General features: G+C 42.2%; 7 protein-coding genes across 8 annotated transcripts; 3 read left to right on the top strand and 4 right to left on the bottom strand.

Annotated features, from left to right (window-relative positions):
* The first annotated feature begins 3,778 nt into the window (after positions 1 to 3,778).
* On the top strand, positions 3,779 to 5,579 carry LOC108601860 (CDK5RAP1-like protein). The gene has a single exon (XM_017989816.1). The coding sequence runs from the start codon at positions 3,789 to 3,791 to the stop codon at positions 5,556 to 5,558; it is 1,770 nt and encodes a 589-aa protein (XP_017845305.1). The 5' UTR covers positions 3,779 to 3,788; the 3' UTR covers positions 5,559 to 5,579.
* LOC108601861 (exosome complex component RRP46) lies at positions 5,567 to 6,496 on the bottom strand. The gene is made up of 3 exons (XM_017989817.1): positions 6,341 to 6,496; positions 6,046 to 6,281; positions 5,567 to 5,992 (listed from the first exon to the last, which is right to left on the bottom strand). The coding sequence occupies exons 1-3, from the start codon at positions 6,444 to 6,446 to the stop codon at positions 5,615 to 5,617; spliced, it is 720 nt and encodes a 239-aa protein (XP_017845306.1). The 5' UTR covers positions 6,447 to 6,496; the 3' UTR covers positions 5,567 to 5,614.
* A 319-nt stretch (positions 6,497 to 6,815) lies between these two features.
* LOC108603982 (cytoplasmic aconitate hydratase) lies at positions 6,816 to 11,776 on the top strand. Its single transcript, XM_017993208.1, has 10 exons — positions 6,816 to 6,872; positions 6,938 to 7,030; positions 7,675 to 7,844; positions 7,904 to 8,119; positions 8,178 to 8,688; positions 8,752 to 8,852; positions 8,996 to 9,112; positions 10,046 to 10,700; positions 10,756 to 11,474; positions 11,534 to 11,776. The coding sequence occupies exons 1-10, from the start codon at positions 6,866 to 6,868 to the stop codon at positions 11,642 to 11,644; spliced, it is 2,700 nt and encodes an 899-aa protein (XP_017848697.1). The 5' UTR covers positions 6,816 to 6,865; the 3' UTR covers positions 11,645 to 11,776.
* Positions 11,777 to 12,203: 427 nt separating this feature from the next.
* LOC108603983 (solute carrier family 25 member 44) lies at positions 12,204 to 14,175 on the bottom strand. The gene is made up of 3 exons (XM_017993210.1): positions 13,177 to 14,175; positions 12,993 to 13,120; positions 12,204 to 12,938 (listed from the first exon to the last, which is right to left on the bottom strand). The coding sequence occupies exons 1-3, from the start codon at positions 13,865 to 13,867 to the stop codon at positions 12,747 to 12,749; spliced, it is 1,011 nt and encodes a 336-aa protein (XP_017848699.1). The 5' UTR covers positions 13,868 to 14,175; the 3' UTR covers positions 12,204 to 12,746.
* Positions 14,176 to 15,011: 836 nt separating this feature from the next.
* On the top strand, positions 15,012 to 23,104 carry LOC108602257 (ETV5-related protein Ets96B). 2 transcript variants are annotated; one of them, XM_017990312.1, is made up of 8 exons: positions 15,012 to 15,089; positions 18,506 to 18,902; positions 18,968 to 19,138; positions 19,803 to 19,923; positions 20,051 to 20,097; positions 20,865 to 20,876; positions 22,026 to 22,659; positions 22,718 to 23,104. In XM_017990312.1, exons 1-8 carry the CDS (start codon positions 15,072 to 15,074, stop codon positions 23,094 to 23,096), a joined length of 1,779 nt encoding a protein of 592 aa, XP_017845801.1. In that variant the 5' UTR covers positions 15,012 to 15,071; the 3' UTR covers positions 23,097 to 23,104. The 2 variants fall into 2 exon arrangements, with proteins under 2 accessions (XP_017845801.1, XP_017845800.1); XM_017990311.1 differs by lacking the exon at positions 15,012 to 15,089 and having other exon boundaries at positions 17,551 to 18,902.
* LOC108601236 lies at positions 15,179 to 16,522 on the bottom strand. Its single transcript, XM_017989135.1, has one exon. The coding sequence runs from the start codon at positions 16,520 to 16,522 to the stop codon at positions 15,179 to 15,181; it is 1,344 nt and encodes a 447-aa protein (XP_017844624.1).
* A 242-nt stretch (positions 23,105 to 23,346) lies between the features above and the next one.
* On the bottom strand, positions 23,347 to 24,867 carry LOC108602293. The gene is made up of 3 exons (XM_017990373.1): positions 24,678 to 24,867; positions 24,441 to 24,621; positions 23,347 to 24,151 (listed from the first exon to the last, which is right to left on the bottom strand). The coding sequence occupies exons 1-3, from the start codon at positions 24,817 to 24,819 to the stop codon at positions 23,527 to 23,529; spliced, it is 948 nt and encodes a 315-aa protein (XP_017845862.1). The 5' UTR covers positions 24,820 to 24,867; the 3' UTR covers positions 23,347 to 23,526.
* Between the last annotated feature and the right edge of the window lie 64 nt (positions 24,868 to 24,931).

Below are 24,931 nucleotides of genomic sequence, written 5' to 3'. Positions count from 1 at the left end.
CATATTGAGCTAAGCAAATGCCATCGCTCTAAAAGATCTACGATGCTGTAGACCAAAAATTGTAGCCATGAGCAGCTCGAGCACACTTTATGCAAGTCACTGGCCAAAGCATAAGCTGTTAAGCCACTAAAGTACAGTGGTTCCAAACTAGCTCAACATTATAAAAAGACAATCTCAGCAGCGCCAAAATAACACACACTTCATATAAAGCACACAGTGAAGTATTTAGTGAGTTTTGTCAGCAGTTATATAGTTAATAATGAACGTAGCTAACGCTTTAATAAGAATAGAAAACTGGAGAACATTTATTTAGAAATATAGTCAAACTTTGGTTAACAAGTTCGTAACTTATAAATGTAGGCTAACAATCTTTTATATTCAAACATATATTTAAAATATAAGCGTGGTGTGATTTTGCTTATGATTACAAATAATTTAAAAAATATATTGTCATGTACATTAGACTCTATCTATTTAAGCTATTTATCGTTTGAATGCAGTATATCATTTTATATTTGCATTATATTTATATTAATTCAATATTTTAAATATTACATTTTCTGTTTGTCTGGCCTTTCATTTTCATATCGTTGTCCGCATTGATTACAAATAATCGAACGCAAAATAAATTGAATGATCACATTTTTAATCACTGTCATAAGTAATTATTTTACAGCATACTAATTACTCACATTAATTATTCTATGCACACATTATTTGATTTTATATTTAACTCGTTTTTAACATTTCTAGCAAATTTATATATTGCGTTACAAGCAACAAACTCGACAGAAACTATTTAACATTTTTAATATTCTATTTAGGCATTTGATTTTTATATCCTTGTGCACTGTGTTTTAACCAATGCACTCATTGCTTGGGTCTGCAAATAAATCAATGAGCCGTTTGGTGCCTTAACACACTGCGCCTTGGAGTCAACTCACTGACAGCAACACCATTTTTTGTGCTTTCTGTATTTTTTCCTTTTGCAGCTTGACCAGCGCATAAATTTTAGTGCAACTTGCCCTCAGGCTGGCAAGAGTTAAGTCTTCTTCTTCTTCTGGTACTGCTGCTGTTGCTGCTTTGCTTGCGGCCTTGTGCTCGTCACTACTGACGTATGTTTAGCTTGAGTGGATTTTATTGTGACAGCATCAGGATTTACTATAGACAGCAACTGGAACTGGCAGGCTGGTAATGAGGCCTCGGCAACGGCAGCAGCTGTACTCAGTTGTCCTTTATGCGCTTAGCCATGGGTTTTAGTGTTGGTTCGTCCGTTTTATGCGCTCTGTTGTAATTAATTTGCGCAATTTTTGCGATTTTGTTTAATTTATTGACTGCATTCAGATATTGCGTATACGACGCGTATTCCAAAGGGACATGCCTCATGCTGCGGCGTCTGCTACGCCAAAATCAATGCTAAAATATGCAAATTTTTATTTGCGCGACAATTTCAATTTAACGACAATGACGACGACGACAGCCAACCATTTTCTATTAACAACGCTACGCATTCTTTTTTTTCTTTTTTTTTGCTTTCTGTTTGCTTTCACTTTGTTTTTGGGTAGCGAATTACTCTCTGCAGTGCCGTTAACACCGCTGTGCGTGCCACCCACACCCCGAACTCCAGCCCCAGCCAATCCCTTGGAGCTTGAGCTGAATGGTTTTCCGAAAAATGGAAATCTGTTGCCGAACTTTGGGCGCTTATAAGGACACGGCGGCGGCAACAGCGGCATTGAGCCATTCTGGGGATCATTATGCGTGTACCCACGTTATGGTGCCTAAAAGTGTCGTTTGGGGCTGTTAGGGCGTGCCAGGTGGGCGTGGGCCTGGGCCTGGGGGTGGGGGTGGCTGTGTGTGCGCGGCTTTCACTAAGCCAATTGAACTGCAGCTGTGTAGCAACAGAAATGATATGAAGGCAGGCAGACTTTTATTTTAATTATTTTATATTTTTATTTATGCTATTCGCAATTGTTTAGCGCGTGCTTGGGCGTTAGAGTTCAGGATAAATTAGTGCCAACTGCATAAATATCATAAATACATTGCGCGCAACTGAATTATTGACAAGCTTTTCAAATTTACTTCCTTATATATTTCTATATGGCATAAGCTTAAGCTGCTTAGCTTCTCTTAACGCTGACGCGCGCCTTCTCCTACGAGAAGAGAGAGAGAGAGAGAACTGCTGTGTGTGTAAGTTTGGGCGCTAAGATTTATAGCAGCAGCAAAGCTCATGCGAAAAATAACTTTAGCGGAAAAGTGCCGACAAACTACAAGAAAATGCTTAGCCAACAAGGCGACACACACACACACACACAGAGCGAAATATTTGGGTCTCCCCTAGGGGTGTGGGGACGGCCAAAAGTAAACGCTTCGCTGCGCTGTGCCGAGTCAGAAACTTCATGAATTTAATTACCGAATTTTTTCGCTGTAATTACGAAATTCTTTTGGCCAAAAGTGGAATTTTCATTTCATTTTCATTAAAATATTTTTGCTTGTAAGTGTTTACAAATACACAAGCACATAAGTTAGGCAACCAGGCACACATTTTCATCACGTATACGTACACACACACACACACATACGATATATGTAAGCCCTTTAAATACTTGTGAGCATAACCAAGTTGCAGGCTAACGCAATTACTTCAGTTATTGGGCCACAAAACCACAAAACGTCAACGAAGTAGGCTCTAGACAAGCTCAAGGCTTAAATGCGCCGCTTTTGTGCATTGTCTGCTTAACTGTGCATTATAAACCAGATAAGCTCATAATGAGACCGAATGATTTCTAGGCCCTTAATGTGTGGTTCGTATATGTGTATGTGTTTGTATGTGTGGCTTTGGCTTAAAATGAAAGCAATAACTGCAAATGACTTGCAATTATTCATATTATCAATTAGCAATTGCAACCACATTGCAAAAAAAAGCTAATGATTAAAATAGCTTATTGATTGCTCAAATGCCTTCTAATTGAAAAATAAAAATTGTGAGGGGGATCGCAGCATACCAAAGCTTATTGCGAGTTTCGCCTGTGGCTTGCAGATTTAGCATAGACTTTACTTGTATTAACCTCAAACCCACTTGGCTTACTAGCTTAAGGATAGCCAACAAGTAAATGCAAATTATTTTCATTAGGATTTGAGATATGGTAAAGCAATGCAAAACATTAAATTAAATAGTTCACACAGTCTAAAGTATAATTTCATATATGTACTTAATTTGAAGCATTTAATTGTGATCATACAAATAGAATGATTCAACAGCAAAAGTATAGAATAGTATATATAGTATAGTAGCATCACGGTTGCCACTGCCATAAAAACTGATTTGATCAATATTCATTTTATTATACTTATTTATTAAGTCAAAAATGAACCAATTTGAATATAAATGGCAAGCGTGCTAAACATTTAAATAGACAAAAATTAAATCCATAACATACTTCCAGGGTGACAAATTACTGGGTTGTTGTCTTGGCCATCCGGGGCTAATGTGTTAGCCATGACACAACCCGAACTGGTTTGCGCATATTCTGGGCTGGTTGGTATTTTGAAAATACTAAACAATAATGGTTATGCATAAATCGTTGCAGCTAATTGATACAGATTTTAACGTTTATTTAAAGTTATATCCACTAAAAATTATTATTTAAATTTGACATTTTCATTAATGTTTTATTATTTTAAAACTCACGCGCCAGCGATGACAGTATCGAAAAATATATGTGGGCTAGTTTCGCAACCCTGCTCGTGACATAATTTCAAAACAAATGTTTTAGTTTTACAAAACGGACATGAAGTTGCGCTGGCAGTTGGTCAGGAGCTGTTTACATCAACAATGGCGTAGCCAAAGTAATACAGCTGCAATTGCAGCTAACCCTAGAACTGGAGAAGCAACAGGTGCTACGGAAGTAAAACCAACAGCAAACAAATTGACCGCACGTGAAACATTTGTGGAGCGCGTGGTACGCGGACCCGGCCTAAAGGACTTCTTTACAGTCAAATCTAAAAGGCAGCTGCAAAAGGATGACGAAGAGCACAGTCACTTGTTGGATAGTATACCCTATTTAAGTGAATTAGATTATAGTGGACATGGCCGACAGGTGCATTTTGAAGTGTACGGCTGTCAGATGAACACAAATGACACGGAGGTGGTGTGGAGCATACTGCAAAAGAATGGCTATGAACGTGCCAAGGATGCTGCAGAGGCTGATGTTATAATGTTGGTTACTTGCGCAGTCCGCGATGGCGCTGAGCAAAAGATTTGGAATCGTTTGCGGCATTTACGTGCAATGAAAGAGCGACGAAGCAACAAACGGGCGCCACTTCAGCTGGCGATACTGGGCTGCATGGCCGAACGTCTAAAGGAGCGACTGCTCGAGCAGGAGCAAAGCGTCGACGTGATTGCAGGCCCGGATAGCTACAAGGATTTGCCCAGATTGCTGGCTATTAATCAGCACGGTAGCAATGCAGCCATCAATGTGCTGCTCTCGCTGGATGAAACCTATGCGGACGTTATGCCCGTGCGACTAAATGCAGACTCCACCACCGCCTTCGTTTCCATTATGCGCGGCTGCGACAACATGTGCTCCTACTGCATTGTGCCCTTTACGCGCGGTCGTGAGCGTTCACGCCCCTTGGACTCTATAGTGCGTGAGGTGCAAGCACTGCAAAAGCAAGGCGTCAAAGAGGTAACGTTGCTAGGCCAGAATGTCAATTCCTATAGAGATAAGAGCACGCAACATGCAGAGCAGGTGAACATGGCACCTGGTTTTAGCACAGTATACAAACCCAAAGTGGGGGGATTGCCATTCTCCACATTGCTTCAAAGCGTTGCTGAGGCTGTGCCAGAAATGCGTATACGCTTCACCTCGCCGCATCCCAAAGACTTTTCCGATGAAGTGCTGCATGTTATACGCGACTATCCCAATGTCTGCAAACAGCTGCATTTGCCGGCGCAGTCGGGTAATACTGAAGTCCTGGCTCGCATGCGTCGTGGCTACACGCGCGAAGCTTATTTAAAGCTGGTGGAACATATACGTAGCATATTGCCAACTGTTGGCCTGTCCAGCGACTTTATCTGTGGCTTTTGCGGCGAAACAGACGCAGAGTTTGAGGACACCGTTAGCCTCATTGAAGCCGTGCGTTACAACGTGGCCTTTTTGTTTGCTTATAGCATGCGTGAGAAGACCACAGCCCACAGACGCTACAAAGATGATGTGCCAGCTGATGTGAAGAATGCGCGCTTGCAACGCATGGTGCAGGCTTTTCGCGCTGGCGCGTCCGAGCTACATAAGCTTTACGTTGGACAGCAACAGCTTATACTCATCGAGGGCAAGAGCAAGCGCTCCGAGAGCCACTGGTTTGGACGCAATGAGGCTAATATTAAGGTTATAGTGTCTGCAGCAGAGTTACCCATTGCCAAGACCAATGGGAGTTTGAAACACATAGACGTGGGCGACTTTGTTGTTGCACGCATCGACGAGTCCAACTCGCAAGTGCTCAAGGGCACACCGCTGCAAATCAGCAGCATTGGTAGTTACTATTCTAGTATAAATATTTGAACTGTTTGTTTACATAATAAACTTGACTTTATTCAAACTTAGGCATTATTTATTAATTACGTTTCCATTGGCAACCCGCTGCTTTGCTCCTTTGTCGCCGCAGATTGCTCTGCGCTTCTGCTATGGTATTTGGCAATGGTGGTGCGATAGAACGAAAATATTTCAGCGCTGACAGAGCGACAAATACACTCGATGTCGTTGAATTGGGCAACCTTAAAAGCGCCTTTTGTTTGCACCAACAGCAAATTGCCATCCACAGAGTCAAATGCAAATGTAAAGCTGGCTCGTTGATGCTTCGTCTCACTCAGCTCCGGATCCACTACAAATTCGCCTTCCTCATTTATAATGCAGTGCACGGCAGCAAAACTGTATTTTAAAGGCAATCCACCTATTAACATGGCCAGGCAGGCAGCATTCAAGGCGCATGCATCGATCTGTAAGTTACCAAGTTAATATGCTTCACCTTAATACTTTACTGCTGACTTACACTTCCTCGATCCTCCAGTTCTTGCAGCTGCAGTGACATTTTTGCTCGTGGATAAGCTTCACTCAGCACCGCCAGTTCCAGGACATCTTTTATAGCCGCCTCACGTATTCGTTCCTTAACCTGTGGTAAGCCCGCTTTGGGTCGATAGTTGCACTCCATATAACTACCCTCAATGCTCAGATTTTGTGTCTTCACCTCTATGGGCCCCAAAACAGCAGCAATGACAACTGTTGCACCTGTAAAGTATGCAAGGCTTAGTCTTAGAGCATTATTTGAACTAAAAATTAATACAAACCCTGACTAAACATGACGGAGCCATCGGAGCGCGAAAGCGGATTGAATTTACAACGCATTTCGCGTAGACCCTCCTTAGAGTGCTTGCCATTTTCAGAATTATTCATCTTAGAAAACAAATCAAACAAAACGTGCTATGTTGCTATCCGGCTAGAGATGGAAGCCAATCGATACTAGCGTTGGGTCGCTCGCGAACGAACAAAATGATCAAAGGAACGAGTGAACTTATTCAGTCATATATATTGCCGGTATACATGAAAACAAATGAAAGTAATATAAAAATAAACCTATATTTAGTGGCATCTCATATAAAATAATATTAAGAATCCCTGTTTAATAATGTTCCATTAATTAAAATAAAATTATAATTAAAATTAGGAGCGATAGTATCGTGATAATATCAAAACTCGATTACCAAATATGTAATCGATAGTGTCATCATTTGACAGGGCTTATCGGCACCACTAAAGTCTAAACATTCCACAAGTTACTCAGATTAAACCTATTAGAAAGCGCAAGCCTAACAATGTCTGGTAAATACTAATTGGAATATTACATTTTGTCCTGAGTCTTATATAATGCAAACATTCTATTTCAGGCCAAAATCCATTTGCTTCGTTTGAAAAGTCCTTTACAAAGGACGGAACGGTGTACAAGTATTTTGATCTTGCCTCCATTGATAGAAAATACGGTAAGTAATGGTCATAAAAAAGTGTATGTTCTACAATAGAACCTGTTTGTTGAAGTTTGTACCCACTTGGGTACACACCTTCCAGCGGCGACTGCTTTTAATTTGCAAGTTTAAGCAGTGTCAGTGACCGTATGGAGGACGTAGTGCAGTGTAGGCCTTAGCTAAGCGGCATAGCTTTCTAAAACTCGTCTTACATACAGTTGAAAACGAAAGTAGCTTAATTGAAAGCTGGGGGCAGGCGCACGACACCGGTGTGCGCTGATAAGGCACCGCTATATAAAACGCTAATAAAATGACTTGTGTTGTGTTTACTTATCAGCAGTTGTGAGACATACAATGGAACTGATATGAGGTGATTATGGTCTGATGCTTAACATATTTTTGGGTTTATGATTTCTAAGCATCTCAGCTTTGATTAGCTGAATTATTTAATGCGCCTCGCGTGGCGCTTGCTTGTGTGACAAAGGTGTCAATTGTTTATTCATTGCTTTCCCAATAATTGCGCTTTTAAAATGCAACTCACAGTAAGCAGATAAGTAGCAGCTATCTATATATAGAAATGTATTATTTGCCAAGTCATTGAGTTTTATATACATATGGAGATATAAATATAATTAACTAATATTTTACACTTTTACTTATAGACCAGCTGCCCTACTCGATTCGAGTGCTACTGGAATCGGCGGTGCGCAACTGCGACAATTTTCATATTCTGGAAAAGGATGTGCAAAGCATCCTTGGCTGGACGCCAGGCTTAAAGCAAGGCACTAATGATGTTGAAGTGTCCTTTAAGCCAGCGCGTGTTATTCTGCAGGTAAGGTCGAACAAAAGTTTTAATTTAAATTTGTATTCAACAACTTTTTGTTATTCAAGGACTTTACGGGCGTGCCTGCTGTTGTGGACTTTGCAGCCATGCGTGACGCTGTCCTGGAACTGGGTGGCAATCCTGAAAAAATCAATCCCATCTGTCCCGCTGACTTGGTTATCGATCACTCCGTGCAGGTGGACTTTGCACGCACTGAAGATGCTTTGGCCAAGAACCAAAATCTGGAGTTTGAACGCAACAAGGAGCGCTTCACCTTCTTAAAAGTTCGTTGCTTAATCTTAAATCATGCTTATTTTATTAACTAATCTTAATTATATATAGTGGGGCGCACGTGCCTTCAACAATATGCTGATTGTGCCACCTGGCTCTGGCATTGTGCATCAAGTAAACTTGGAGTATTTGGCACGCGTTGTCTTTGAAAACGACGCAAGCGATGGCAGCAAGACCTTGTATCCAGACAGCGTTGTCGGCACCGACTCGCACACCACCATGATCAACGGCTTGGGCGTGCTGGGTTGGGGTGTGGGTGGCATTGAGGCCGAGGCTGTTATGCTGGGACAGTCAATTTCTATGTTGTTGCCAGAGGTTATAGGCTATAAGCTGGAAGGCAAACTGAGTCCTTTGGCCACATCCACGGATTTGGTGCTCACCATAACCAAGCACTTGCGTCAACTGGGCGTGGTTGGCAAATTCGTCGAGTTCTATGGACCTGGTGTAGCCGAGCTGAGCATTGCAGATCGTGCCACGATTAGCAACATGTGTCCCGAGTATGGCGCCACTGTGGGCTACTTCCCCATTGATGAGAACACGCTGGGCTATATGAGGCAGACAAGTGAGTTTAATTAAATTAAAATCAATATGTAAATTTAAACATTTTCATACTTGAATGTTGCAGATCGCTCTGAGAAAAAGATTGATACTATACGTGAGTATCTAAAGGCCACACAACAGTTGCGCAATTATGCTGATGAGGCGCAAGATCCAAAGTTCACGCAGGTAAGCAAATTTAACAAGCAATTGCATAACTCAAAGTTATAGTTTGCTTGAGAATTCGTAAGCTTGGTTAATTGCAAAACAAGCATCTAAAATTTGTAGAAACGCTCTTAAGTAGTTCTGTCTTTATCAACTCACAATTTCAGAGCATTACGCTGGATCTGGCAACGGTGGTGACATCAGTTTCGGGACCAAAGCGGCCACATGATCGCGTTTCCGTTTGTGACATGCCAGAGGACTTCAAGTCCTGCCTGTCGAGTCCGGTAAGTTGTACACATTTCGTTCTTATGAGATAAACAAAGCCCAGTGATGCTTGCACATGTGACAAAACTGAACTTGGTGTATCCCATAAATTGAAATTCAAACACAGATACACAGAAAAGCACATTTGAGTTCACGTAGATTAGGCTGCTTACAAAAGAGCTATCTAAAAGAAACAGCAACTGTGATATGTAGAGGCTTCAAATATAAAATCACGGCTACTATTTCCTTAGATAACTCAATATAAATTGGCAACGCAAAGAGTTAATACGCCGGAGGTTTTACCAAAACGCGCTACCACGTAACACTCTAAACTGAAACCTGGTTGTTGGCTGGACAGCTCTTATAAGCAGCGACTACGTTCAATGGCCGCTGCCAGCGCATCAAATTTCCAACGCTGACGACTGATCGGTTTTTGGATATTTATCAAAATTCGCTGAGCGCTGCGCTTTGCTTTTCTGGCACGCTCAATATTTTTATGCCGAATTTCTAAAATTCTGAGCTGGCAATTGTTTTCATTGCACTTTTCATTTGCATGAACCCACCCGTGCTTGGCCTGAGTAGTTTAGAGCTACACACAACGCTGGGGCCTCGGCCTCTTCCGCAAGCAAACTGACCTACAAATAGTAGTTGCAGTCCAGAGGTCAATGAACGCCCAGTTAATTCGGTTTCTCAGCACATTTTATACACTTTGACATTACAAAGAATGACAAATGGCATATTAAACTTATTCAAAGGCATGTAACACAAGAACAAGTCATTTAGTTTGTTTAATGACTTATTGTTTTTGTGAAATTTAAGCCAATCTCAATTAATGCCAAATCCAGCTTCACATTTGAATTGGATAAATACCATCAAAAGTAAATAAGTTTGAAGAAAGTGTAGGAAGTCAGTTACATCCAACTTAAGCTTATTTCTTTACTCTCCCATTTCAGGTGGGCTTCAAGGGCTTTGCCATCGCTCCAGAAGCACTTGGAGCCAGCGGCGAGTTCCAGTGGGATGATGGCAAAACCTACAAACTGCACCATGGCTCTGTCGTTATTGCAGCCATTACATCTTGCACGAATACATCGAATCCATCGGTTATGCTGGGAGCTGGTATGCTAGCCAAAAAGGCTGTGGAGAAGGGCCTAACCATCATGCCTTACATCAAGACATCGCTCTCGCCTGGCTCCGGTGTGGTGACCTATTATTTAAAAGAGTCTGGTGTTATACCATATCTGGAGAAGCTGGGCTTTGATATCGTCGGCTATGGCTGCATGACCTGCATTGGCAACTCGGGTCCGCTCGAGGAGAATGTGGTGAATACCATTGAGAAGAATGGTCTGGTCTGCGCTGGCGTACTCTCTGGCAATCGCAACTTTGAGGGTCGCATTCATCCCAACACCCGTGCCAACTATCTGGCCAGTCCCTTGCTCGTCATTGCCTATGCGATTGCTGGTCGTGTGGACATTGATTTTGAAAAGGAACCATTGGGTGTGGATGCCAATGGTCAGAATGTTTATCTGCGTGATATCTGGCCCACTCGCTCTGAAATTCATGCGGTGGAGAGCAAGCATGTTATACCAGCTATGTTCCAAGAAGTTTACAGTAAGTAGTCGCTGTAAGTATAATTTTCAAATATTTCTAATACTTATACTTTTAGGCAAGATTGAGCTTGGCTCACCAGACTGGCAGACACTGGCAGTGTCCGATAGCAAGCTGTACCCCTGGAGCGCTGATTCAACCTACATTAAGCGTCCGCCCTTCTTCGAGGGCATGACTCGTGTGCTTCCCAAGCTGCAAAGCGTTAAGAATGCGCGTTGTCTGCTTTACCTAGGCGACTCCGTAACCACCGATCACATTTCTCCAGCAGGCTCGATTGCCAGAAATTCACCCGCAGCACGCTTCCTTGCCAACCGCAATTTGACGCCTCGCGACTTTAACTCGTATGGCTCACGTCGTGGTAATGATGCCATCATGGCACGCGGCACTTTCGCTAATATTCGCCTAGTGAACAAGCTGGTGACTAAGACTGGTCCACGCACGTTGCATATACCCAGCCAAGAGGAGATGGATATTTTCGATGCCGCCGATCGTTACCGTGAGGAAGGCACCAGCTTGGTTCTGGTAGTGGGCAAGGACTACGGCAGCGGCAGCTCCAGAGATTGGGCCGCAAAGGGTCCATTCCTGCTGGGTGTGAAGGCAGTTATTGCGGAGTCATATGAGCGCATTCATCGCTCCAACTTGGTTGGTATGGGTATTATACCGTTGCAATTCCTGTCTGGTCAAAGTGCAGAGACTCTCAAGTTAAGCGGACGCGAGGTATACAACATTGCGCTACCCGAAAGCGGCTTGAAGCCAGGACAAAAGATTCAAGTTGAGGTGCGTTTTAACTAACAATTATAATAGTGCTTGAGTTAACAAAGAAATTTTTATTTTAGGCTGATGGAACTGTGTTTGAAACTATTCTACGTTTCGATACCGAAGTGGACATCACTTATTATCAAAATGGCGGCATTCTTAACTACATGATTCGCAAGATGCTCGCTTAAGTCTTAATAGTTAACATATTCCAATCGCATTTTGTAGATACCTAAGGTTTCAATGTGTGCTGGTGCTTTCTCTGCCTTCTGGTTAAACCAATAAAGTTAAGCTCCACAACTGGTTAGCTGCAATCCCCAAAACAAATGTGTTTAGTTTATTACCAATAATTTATGGAAATTGCATCAGCTGGTTTGAGTTTTTTACATGTGAGACTGCACTGATGTTTTTAGTTTATTGAAGAGTCCAAAGTCCAAATGAGGTCTTCACTTCACAATTTTAAATACTAATTTAAAAAAAAAACAGTTTGGTTTTGCTACTAAAAATTAATAGAAAAGTTTTTTCCACTTATTGATTGGTTAATGTTCCAAAGGCCTTATCGAAATATTTTCTATATCGGGTATTATTGCATTCGGTTTACGCTGGGCATGTAGGTCTCGTTTGTTAGAGCCAAAAATTAGAATAATTCTTGGTTTGTACTTTATTACAATGTATGGTAAAAACAAATTCTTTCTAGTAACGCATACTTATTTATCAGCCGCACTGTTAACACAAAATGAAATACGTACATTTAAGTAAGGTAAGTACTAGCATTAGCAAGTCCAGCATGGCTTTATAAAAGTATTATTGTAACATTGTTATCAACATCATCATCAATTACATAGTACTATGACTTATAATGTACAAGAATGCTAACGTATATTTAATTTAGTTGTCCGCTTGGGTGTATAACACTGCTAGTATATGCATTTATCGATATATATATAAATATAAAATCACTTTAACAAAAAAATTTATGCTACATCTACAACACTTTTGGGCTTTTTGTATTTTCCATTCTGTACGTTAAACAATTGCTGCGCATTACGAATTTTTAAGCAACTTATTAAAAGAAATAAAGAAGAGCCTTAAATTACAAATATACATCATTTAGAATTTAGCTAATTAACCTGTGCATTTTGCTAACCGCTGCCACTAATTATTTACAGGAGTGTGGAGCCCACTTTGCGTTCAAGCTGGCGCGAAATCAATTTCCTGGTGGTTTCTCATTACGTTGCTTAAATGCAGTGGAGAGTTTATTTGGTTTTCTGTTTTGAGAGTTGTGCGCTCCAGTTACCAGCGTATTTGATGCTTGTATTGTTCATCTATGGCAATGCGCTTGATAGTCTCATAGCCAAGAATAATGCTAAAAGAGAACGCTGCCGACTGCACCAGACGCGCAGACAAGCCCTTAAAGAAACAATTCAACTTTTCTTCGCGCCATAATTCGCGGAACGCAACATTCATGGAGTCCAAACGATGAACCTGTAAATCAACACAAATTAGATAAATCTTTAGGCTTGCATATAACAAACTTACCTGCAAACGTGCTCTGACGATGTCCAATGGATTTGTTAGTATTGTCGTTGTGAAGCCACCTAAACTTCCGGCCACACATTGGATTAGCAGATGTGATACCCAAACGGGGCATACTCGACATAGTTCATCTACAGGCAATGTAGTATTATGAGAATATGAAGCACTCACTAGCTGCATTGCTTACCTTGGTACAAGTGGTAAAAGGCCCACCACATGGCAGAGTTGGGCACATATGCCATTAAGCTGGCAGTGTATCCTCTATAGAAGCCACGAAAACCATCTCGTCTCAGTATCTCGCGTGCTATGTCCAAAGATATATGCAAGCGACTGCGGCCGGGCCATGACTTAATACCCAATGGATTTATATCTGCCTTTGCACCCGCATGTGCAGACATGCCCAATACCATGGCATGTTGAGATATAACATCGAATGGAACTATTATTGTTTGCCCCACTAGCGATGCACAGCCGCCGCCTACCAAGGCCTTTACTCTAAGTCCAGCACCAAGATCTGTTAGTACATGACGCACACCTTCGTAGGTGCTGATGTAAAAAACGCCAGAAACGATTTGCACTGAGGATATCCAGAAGCCGCGATACAGTCCAGGCATTCCCTCGGAACGATAGATTTTCATGGCACAATCAATCATGCCCTTGTATATATCACTCTTGTGCTGTACCTGAAGTTGGGTCTTGATCACAGTTAGCGGGAAAAGGCAACATCGCACTGAGAATGAACTTAGCATTGACAGTGGAAAGAACTTGGTCTTATTCATCATGTTCCATTCGATTGTACGTATGTACGGCTCTTTCACATTGTTTGTGCCGGCGATACCGCCATTGGGCACCACAGTTACGCCGGTGCTGTTCGACATTCTGTTAGCTGTAGCTCGAACAGGTGCCGGAGACCGTGCGGTTTCCTTGCTGAGCCTGTTGCATGCGTTTCCAGTGCGCGAATGATGAACTTGGGATACTTGTTTATTGCTATAATTTCTGTTGTGCCTTTGTTTACAGCGTCATTGTTAACCACAGTCTCTGTGAGTTCGTGCCAAATCCGACATGCGTTGAGAATCCTCTATATGTAACTAAGAATACAGACGATGTGTGTATATCTGAAAGAGGAGAAATAACATTATTCATGTTGACGCAATTGACATGCAAAGTCTCTGCTCCCAAGGTTAATGCACTACTCATTTTGTTGCTACACTCTTATTGACGTATTTCGAAAACATGCCTTTGTCATTTATGTTTCTGACGTTGTGCACTCAGTCCTAAGGGCTTGGATATCACATATGTTTACCGTTGTGTTTATAATTATATAATGCGTACAGAATATGAAAAAGACACGAAACTAGTTGTTGTGATTATAGCGCATGACGATTCGGTATGCAATCAGCTGATTCAGTGTGACCAAATCCGAACTCACACCTCGAGTTATCGAGGTAAGCCGCAACGGCAAAAAGTATCGATTTAGTCATCAAGTTGGCAGCGCCAACGAGCCCTGAAAAAAAATTTAAATTTCAAAATTTTGAAAATTGTTTTGAACGTCTCTATGTTATACAATGAAATTAAATTCTTAACATAATTAATATTCTTAGCTTTCGATGTTGTTTGTTTTAAACAAATCTCGAAAATAATATTTTTTAAATGTTGGCGCGAAATTAAACCAACTAGCAGTTAGTTTAACTAACTAAAATAACGCCGTTATTATTATTGGTCAAGGCGCTGTATTGTATTGCACCAATAGCGTTCTTTGTGGGCGTAACGCTTCTGCGCAGTTTGGAGCCGTCACAGCATCCTTTCAAAATCAACCCCCAATGCAGCCGGTCATAAATCAAATATCCTTTGAATTGCTTAAATGCCAGCAGTTGGCCACGGTTGCTTCACAAGCGACGTACAGTGTTAACGGAATGTGATGATCAGTGACAAGTGAAAGCCATGCAGTGTGATTAATAATTTAAAACTATTGATGCACGGCAAAAACAAGGTGAAATCCCAATACTGAAAATTGTGCAACAACCAAGCAAGTTCAATAGTAAACTTTGCGCTAGGGTTCAAACAAGTGTTCGAAAGATACAAATGGATACCGCAAAGCTGGTAAGAGAACAAAAGCAATTAAAGATAGTATCTGTTTTATTTAAAGCTTTAAATAAGTGGGGCTTACAAATGTACATCTCTTAGAGATCTCAACCATAGCTTAGCGTGTAGCCCATATTTTCCATTAGTGTCTCCTTGATTGCTGGCTGCAGTGCCCGTTGCATGTAGGTGGTTAGCAGTCCACGCACACCCATGGAGAACAGCTTCTCTAGCTCATTGGACATTGCATCACCAACGAGCTCTTCTGGGTTGTTGCCGCCACCGAAAATATCCGCGAAGGCACGAGCATCCGGCTCGACAAGCTGCTGCAGCTGCTCGTCCTCAAAGTGTAATATATCCTGATTAAAATGCATTTCGTCCGCATAGTCTGCGGGTGTAGCATATCGACGCCGACGGCGGCGTCGTTTATCCAGCTGGCGCCGCCGGTAAAAATTGTCGCCATTTACATCAAAGAAGTCGCTCTCATTGCTGTCGAAGTTAAGGCTTTGATCGCGCTGCGTAGTCTGTTCCAGCCGTATGTCATAATCCGGCTTCGGATACTTGCCCGCCGTACCCAGTATGACATGTGGCTCACTTAACTCCACTTGCGGCGCAGCGCCGAAGCGTCGCTTTGAGTTCTGACGCAATCTAATGCCACTTGGTCCTTGACAGCCGTGCGCAAATACTGATATGAAACCCGGTTCCGCAAAGTGAGAATCCGTGCGCACAGAAGCTGCACCCAGTCGTCGCGATTGCTCATAGGAAGCAGCTGAGGAAGTGCTGCTTAGTGGCACAGTTCGAAACTCAATGCCAGCGTGTCGCATGCGTAATATCATGTTACAACGGCCGCCCGTTGGCTGCAAGACCACTTTGCCACTAAGCGTCAAGTCTGGAAAAATAAGTCGTGTGTCCAGCGTGGAGTTCTCGGTGCTAAACTTGCATTTGTCTATTTCGACCCAGCGCGAGGCAGCCTTGGCTGGCGGCACACGCACCTTTAAGTCCTCCACTTCCACACGTGAGATGGCCAGCTTGTGTGGCTGTCGATGCGACGAGAGCAGCTGCTCCAACTCCAGCGCGCTGCCACTAGCACTACCACCCCCTGCAGTATCCCCGTAGCCATATGGGTGACCTTGGCGTCTTATGCGCTTGCCATAGTAGCCGCCTCTGTAGTTGCCACCACCACTATAGAAATCATCCTCCGGTTCGCTATGCTGCCCATAAAAGCTGTTGTAAAGCTGATAGGGACTCGGATACGGCTGCTGCCACATGGAGCGCGATCGCACGGGAGCGCCACCACTGCCCTTGCCTTGGACGCTGCGACGACGCATGTGCTCCAAAGCGTTCTCCAGTCGATTTGAGCAGCGATGCGGGTTCGGATATTGCTGGCTCAAGACAGCTTCGAGTAGAGCGCCGAGCAGTAGCAAGCAGTTCAGCCAATTCAAATGATCTGGCATATTGCAGAACTTTGTCTATGGCTGCAGTACATTGAATTATTTATGCCGTATGGTTTGTGTTAACCACCAACCTGGTCCACGACTCAATAGAAAATGCTGCGACCGCTGCGACAGCAACGCATGCGAAACCAAGAAAACTAGCTCGGTCGCGCTTCCATTCACACACAGACGCAAGAAGAAGTTCACGAAGAGACGTAGTCGTGTCACTGCCTCTTGTTTTGTGCAGTTGTAGTGAAAGTGTTTTCCACGACAAGCGCCACTCCACACGAGCGTGGTAAAAACAGTTTGTACACAAAAGACAAAAAGAAAACCATTGCCGTTGTCTTCTTCGTCTGCGTCTTGCTGTCGCCTAACTAGATCAAAGTAAGCCACACAATCGCAGAAGCAAACACGTCAGCATTGACGCCGTCGTCGTTTCGGTTTCGTAATCTTCTGTATTGTGGGTGCGCATGCGTCGTAATATTAGCTCAACCCCCCACTTCCAACTTACGCGACAAAAGTTCAAAGTTGATCAACTGCCAGTTAGTTGCGCTCAATTACGCCAAAATCAAGTTAAACTACTCTTAGTACATGAACTTTTCTTCATCATAAAATTGATTTAATTAACGACAAACATTTTTCGATAATTCTTTGGCATGCTGTTAGGCGCGTGTCTGGTGGCAACGCTTCGCTAACTCACATTAACGGTAATTTGGATTTTACAAATTGTTAGCTTGCACTTGTTAACTGTCGCAAACCGCAACATTTTGCAATGCACTCAGTTAAAACTTAACAAAGTAAATTATAAGCGGAAACAATGATCTTGAAACACTTGTTACAAAATATCTTACAATAAGCGTTTGCAAATTGGAAGGGTTCGGTTCCAGTGGAAATCATAATTTCTTCTAAACGGGTTCTTTAAATGGGTTTCTAGAAATTAAAAGAAATTTCGCATCAAAGGGTTAGCCTTCTTTTGATTATTCATTTCGACTTCCAGTCGCATATTAAAGGAGAAAATAAAAAGAAGAGTAAAGAACTAAAAACCTGACTGTTAGTTCAGAAATTTTGGACTTGTAGAAGACATTCGAATTAAATCAGCTTACAATGGTTTGGATTATCGTAAACAACCTCTTAAAGTACCAGCTGGGGAAAGCGGACAACAAACTATTCTGCAGCTTCTAGCTACACATGTATGTGGGCATAAAAACTTGCCGCTTTCTGCGTTTCCGCATCGGCTTGATTTCAACCTAACCTGGGCCAAGGCATGCATCCATATGTGTGTCTGTGGCTATGTGGGTTTTTTGTATGTATAGTAATTAAGGGTAACTAGCGCCCAAAACGATTCTCGAGAGCGCCGAGGCGTAACGCTTGCGCCAATTTTTAAGTGTCAGGTGAAAGACAATGCAAGAGCCGGCGAAAACAAACATTAAACTGTTTGCCCTTTGGGTTATGCCAGAGATCATTATTAGATCTTTAAAAGTGAAATGCCTTAATAGTCGTAATAAGCCAGTGAGAGTGACAGAAAGCAACGCCCTCATTAGTTGCAAAAGTGTCAATAAACCGCAGGTGTCAATTGTCTTTTGTCGCAGATACAAAAACACACATACATGTGTTGCTGTGTATATCATAGACTGGACAGTTGAAGTTCTAGCTTGGGTTCATTACTTAATGACGCGGCAGCAACAAAACAAAGGCGTACCACACATGGTGCAGCTAGAAGCTGTTAAGCTAATTGCCACTACTTTGCTTCGAGTCTCGATTCCAACCTGTTGTGCTGTTGGTGCCACAGCAGGAGGCTTTAAAGTTGCACTTAAAGCGTACTTGTGGCACCCCAAATGCCAATATTTCTTGCAAATTACGAATTGGCAATTCATTTGCCAAAAATGTTGTGCCCAAAACAAGCTTTTGACAATTTCCTGCTGCGACTGCGGTTCATTTCCTTTTCCTTTCACACGCTCGTTCTCTCTCTCTCTCTCTCTCTCTCTCTCTCTTCTATTTTGGCAGGCCGACTACAGCGAGGCCAAGTCTCATCTTGAGCAGTTGCAACAGTCCTTAACTCATCATCATCATCATCATGGACTCTATCACACCGCGCCCAATACTTCAACTATAACCACAGATTCGGTGGTTTCCTGTGTCACTTCAGTGGGCAAGGCCATATCCTCTCCATCCTCTTCCTCCAGCTGTGACCACCTGGATACGGAGCGCAAAAAATGCCACAATCACAGTGAGCTTGATGTGAGTCACACGCTCATGGAGGCCATCTGTACATTGCCGCCGCCACCGCCTCCACCACCCTGTTGTCTGGCCATGGCCGGAAGCTCCACGCCACCAGCCGCAGCAGCTTTAATGAATGGCTCAGTGCCCAGTTCCAACGGTGCCAGCAGTTCCTTATGCAATGGTGAGCGGCGCCCTAATCTTATATCCAACTAATTCTATTTATTCTTAACTCTTTGCCTTGCTTAGAGCTTGTGCGCGAGTCTTCCTGGTATGCGCACCATCATCATCACCATCATCAATTGGCCGACGAGCTGGTCATGTACACAACGCCAACGCCGACGGCAGCAGCGGCAGCTGCCATTGGCAAATTTGGACTGGACACTTCCACTGAGGGTTACTTGAACGCAAGGTACAATGGTAAGCGTCCACCTTCGCCCGGCTGCAGTGCATCAGTGCTGCTTGTTTGACTTGTGTATTTACAATATTTTTTGTTTATTAACTGCCGTTATGAGTTTTCTAGGACATTGGGTGGTGGCTGAGCATGGCCTGGCATCGCCTCAGGACATTTTCACTTTGTTTGTCTTAACTTTTTACTTTACACACGAGTTTTATTAACAAACAAAACATTTTAAAGAAAGCAAACCGAAACAATCTTTAGGTTTTAATTTGTGTTATTTACAATAAACAAAAGTTATGAAGTTATATAAGTTATATAAGTCAGAAAACTATTGAAGTGTCAAATACTCCTAGACTTGAATTATATTTTTATTACTTTATCACTTTAGCTTTAATATTATAGAATTAAATGATTTTTTTATTTACTTCTAAGCTTTATCATTCTGTTATCAGTTTGTAGTAGTACCTGCCATACGTGTGTGTGTGTATGCTTGTGTATGTGACAAGGTCTATTTGTAAACTCAAAGACATCCCGGTGAGAGCAGTAATGCGAAATATTATCTAACAAAAGCCAAAATGTTTACTACTCGTACTGTAACCAAAAATAGCATAAAAAAGCGTTTAATTTCTCTGCTGACTTGACTTACCCCAACTGTCTGTCCAATGCTTGCCACTGGATCTGCAGTGAATGTCAAAGGCGTGCGCCATGAAAGAACATCAACTTTCTTCGATATACCCGCTGTGACGCACCCGCACCCGCTCCCGCACTCTCATCCACATGCCCACTCGCATCCATATTGCTACAGGTATGTACCATGGCTGTTGCAAAGTGATTGTGGCTGACAAGACAAGCTAAGTCAAAGCCAAGCTAACTTTAAGTCAATCATCTTTTCTACGTTGCTGTATTTATTTTCAATATATACTTTTCATTAGATTTCCATCAACGCCACCCGCGGGCATTTTAAAAAAGAGCGATGAAGGTAAGCAAATGAGAATATGAAAGAAATTATTAAAGACATGCGCTCATCGTTTATTTAAATTACGCTGAGGCAGTACGTGCTAGACCAAGCGTTACTTAACCTATAGCTACTATCCAGACTTGACTGCCAATAATTCAATTTGTTTTCATACACAAGCTGAAGCTCACTTGTCGTGGGAATTTCAATTCGTTTTTTGAAAGAAATATGCAGAAAATAAATGCAAGAAATCGCGCGCATAATTTACAATAACAATATCCGCGGTGTTAGTAACCGCTAATCCAATTGGTGGCACGGGCAGAGAATTCAATTTGTACGCTACACACACACACACACACACAGACAGATATCTGTATCTATATACATATAGAGATGTTGTGGGGTATGCATGGAAGCTCTTAGTCTGCCTCTGGCTGCGTGCCGAGCGGTTGGAGTTTACAGTCAAACAAGCGACTCAATCACAAGCCGCTGAGTGGGTGCGCATTAGCATAAGGGTGAGCCGGAGCAGCAGCATCTGCATCACCACTACCATTGGGAAATGCTGTGCACTCTCTCTACTCATCTCCGCATTTTGGCAGCCAACAGGTTTGTTGCCATCGCTCGTTTGTTGTTATCGACAATAATGTTTTTACTTGTCGACACTTTCTCATGGATTATGCACAAGTATCTCTTGCATTTTTAATGCGCTCAGCGTCGAGTCGCACTGCTGCTGCTGCTGCCGTTGGCTGTTGGCTGATGTGATTTTGAGCGTGTGCCAAGAAGCGAGCCAGGAGCCAGCAGCAGTTAGCAAAGAGCTAATGAAAAGGGCAAAGGCATCATGAGATGGGTTTGGTATGAGTGTGTTTTGTTTGTGTTATTTGCTGCCCTTAAATTGCAGCATATTGAGCAATTTGTTGGCTGAAGTTGAGGGAGTTTGGGTTTGGGTGAATAATTCATGGCTACTAAATACCTTGGCCATTTAGCAGTTGAACAATAACAACCTGCAAGACAAATAACCCAGCAGCTAACTGAGTTCAATTATACTCTACTTTACTCATAAACTAAGCTATTTTTTCCTAATTTAATTAAAAATTGCTTACACATATATTTTAAATATTATTTATCTAATAAAACATTTTTAAATTCTTTGTAAACTGCTTGTGTTTTTATTAGTTACGTAAAGTTTCAGGCAGTGCATACATTTATTTATATATACCCAACAGATATATACAATGTAATTAGTAGCCCCCGACCCCCGTTTATTTGTTTAAATGCGCATGAAAGCGGCTTTCATTTAGCTCTTACAACTCTATCTCTTCCTCCCATTCCCATTCCACTTACCTATGTGAGTGCATCCTTTCCAGAAACAGTCAATGCAGTCGCTGTAGCAATCAAGTATATAATAGTATAAGAATACAAAATTGTAACTTTCCATGCCATTGAATGTGTTTAGGAAATGTGATGCAGATATGTCAATTTATAACTGGAGTGATCCTTTAATATTCCTTAAAAGGACTTTTACGATACAGAATTGTTGATTTAAATACAGTACCAAAAAAAGCAATAAAATTAAATGTTGGATTAGTGAAAACGAAATGTTGTTTGTGAAAAGTGAGTGAAGCAGGGACAAATCTGGATATGTACTTATATTTAGACAAGCATATGTATATTCAGTAAGAGTTGGAGTTGTAGTAGTTTACTTAATTAATAAATCACAATTTATGTCGATTTACAAACTAATGTTTCAAACATTTTGTTTGTATATAATTTATTCAAGTAATATCTAGAATGCAAATTTAATTAAGTGGTAGTCAGCAAGGGATGTCTTCTCCTTTAAAATTAAATGAAATATTCTAAACAGAATGGTTATCCACTCATTAACTTGCGTCATGAGATTTAAGTACGTGTACAATTTCTGTTATAAATTAAATTTTATTTAATAATTGTAACAGCTTCAGCATATTGCAACGATGAATCCGTTGGTCAACAATTTCACCAGCACAACACTAAGATTGAGCATGCCGACTCCACGACAACAGCGGCTCAACATCAACAGCAACAACAACAACAACAACAGCAACACCAGCAGCAGCAACAAGCAGCGCTGCATCACTCTCAGCTTCCACATAATCATCAACAGACGCAGCATACACATCAACAATCCCATGCACACCTGACTCCAGTACATGCTGCCTCCGCCTTCAAGTTCAGTCACACAGCTGTTATTTCTAGTTCAGCTGTATATGCCACGCCTCCGCACTATGGTCATCCACAGCAAACACAGTCTCACAATCATGCGGCCTCCGTCTATCGCGATATTTCGTCGACTGTAGCAACGGCTAGCGAATCGGAGCTGAAGTACGATAGTGGTCCTTACAACAATACCATCTCATCAACCTATCCGCCGCCTTTGCGTCCCAGCGTAGTTGATTCGACAACCTCCAATGATGCTGAGCTGCGCTTGGATCAGTTTTACGCAAGCAATGCCATTTCCACCAGCAGCAATGCACAAGGCATTAGCCAGCGTAGAGGCTCGCTACAGTTATGGCAGTTTCTGGTTGCACTATTGGATGAACCTGCTACCAGGTGGGTAAAATATTTAAGGTATACTTGAACTATTATCTTATATATTTAATACTCATAGCGCTAGCTGCATTGCCTGGACAGGCCGCGGCATGGAATTCAAACTAATTGAGCCAGAGGAGGTGGCGCGACGCTGGGGAATACAAAAGAACCGCCCTGCCATGAACTATGACAAGCTTTCGCGTAGCCTGCGCTATTACTATGAGAAAGGCATCATGCAAAAGGTTAACGGCGAGCGTTATGTCTATCGATTCGTCTGTGATCCTGACGCACTCTTCAACATGGCTTATGGTCACCTCACAGGCAAACAAGCCGATCAGCAGCATCAGTTAACCTTGACGCTGGCCAAATCCTCACCAGAGTCGCAATCGCAAACGCATCGCGTACAGAAATCTCCAAGTACAGATTACTACGATAGCAGCTTACATAAGTACCAGTAGGCGTAGCGTGAGAGTGTTACTGACATATGTACATAATTTATATAGTTTATAACGGTGCGGGGTTAAATCTATGTGTGTGTGTGAATTGTGCAATTAATTTCCAGCGTATTTATTTGAATTGCAACTGCTGATGAGCAAATATCATTTTAGCAGTGCTGTAAAGTTGTCAGCAACCGGCCGCCACAAGCATCGTTGTCTATCGACCAGCCACCGTTACGATCGTTGCGTATTTAAATTTAAACAGAGGTAGTAAAATACATAAAACTGTCTTATATTTGGTTAATAGTTGTATAGCAGTATTATGATGAAAACAAACATAGTATTTATGTATGTAAGTTCATTTAAAAAATAGTGCGTTCATTACTCAATTGTAAACGCGTTCTAGTTGGGTCAAGTTAAATAAAGTATTTGCCGTTTTCTGTTCGTTAAATCACTCGCTCTTCTTTTTCTTCTTTGGCACAGACGCCTCCTCGGAAGCTGCGTCGCTGCTGGAATCGTCCTCGCTGCTGCTGCCGCTGCTCTCCAGCTTGCGTTTCTCGGGTGTCTTCTTGGATTGCTTTGCCGCATAACTCTTAAGCTTGTCCAGCTGTGGAGTGTAAGCCCAGTGTATAAGCTGCAGATGCAAGTCACTAGGTGCACCTGTTTCCGCATCAAACAACTTGGCATCCTCGTTCTTGATTTGCTCCATTAACTTGGCAATTTGACGATTGCGTACTATGTCCCAGCTAGTTTCGTTGTCCTTTGGATACATTGTGCGCAAATGCTTATAGTTGCCTTTGGCCTTAGCGCCGCCATAAGCAGCTAGGAACTCAGCTGACAGTTCATCATTGGGTGCGGGAAGTTTACTGATAATATCATAGGAAAGATAAGCACGATTGTCCTTAATGCGATTCTCTGCATCAAACTTCTCCAGAAAGTCTTCCAGCACTGTTACGGCCTCATTGATGGCACTGATTTTGTCCTCGTTTTTGGTGCCGGAAAGCACACGCTTTGAGCTGCCAATAAGACCTTTAATAGCCAGCTTTTGATAGTCCGGATCGCGACCCTCCAAAATGCTGCAAATACACACGATGAATACAAATATTTATAGATAATAGTGTGCGGCTAAATGAAGCATGTCTATATGCATTATTATATATGCAGGCATGGTAATAAATTTTGAACCACACACACACACACGCACAAACAAAGAGAGCACAGAGCGCAGAGCGCGCTGCTCTTTTAAATTGCGTGCTCCAAGTGTTGCGAGTATTTTTCTTGCTTTTAAACACTAAAACTGTGAAATGACATCATTAGCATCGAATCGCTGTTGACCTTAATAGACAGTTTAATATTAGTATTTACCTTAGAGTAGCAAGTGCTGCTTCCTTGTCCTTGAAACCCAGGCCAGGCACTGTTTCCACCTTGTCCTCTGCATCAGTCTTGGCATTCTTATTGGACGCACTACCCCCATTCTCTTCCAACCATTTCTCAAACACGCCAATGGCGTCATTGATATTTTTCAGCTTATCCGCTGCTTTTGTGACTGCGCAGCAAACACAAATTAACAAAAAACAACAAAAAATAAAAGATATAACTTACGTGTGAGCACGCGCTTAGCACGTCCGAGTAGACCACGGACAGTAAGCTTGCGGTACTGCATATCATGGCTCTCCAGCAGCTTTAGCGTATCCAACGCCTTCTCCATATCCTTGAAACCAAACTTTGATTCGCCCTCCGACATGTTCACTGTTCAAATTGCTATACCCAACCGTCTACAACAAGCGCTAATATGCGAGTGACTGCCGTGTGGGATAGCTACCAAGGCATGAGCATGGGCATATGGAAAAACATGC

The sequence above is a fragment of the Drosophila busckii genome, chromosome 3R, assembly GCF_011750605.1.
Source record: "Drosophila busckii strain San Diego stock center, stock number 13000-0081.31 chromosome 3R, ASM1175060v1, whole genome shotgun sequence".
In the NCBI taxonomy this organism is placed as follows: Eukaryota; Metazoa; Arthropoda; class Insecta; order Diptera; family Drosophilidae; genus Drosophila; species Drosophila busckii.
Note: the sequence above shows the minus strand (reverse complement) of the source record. Positions and strands in the feature narration are given on the sequence as shown.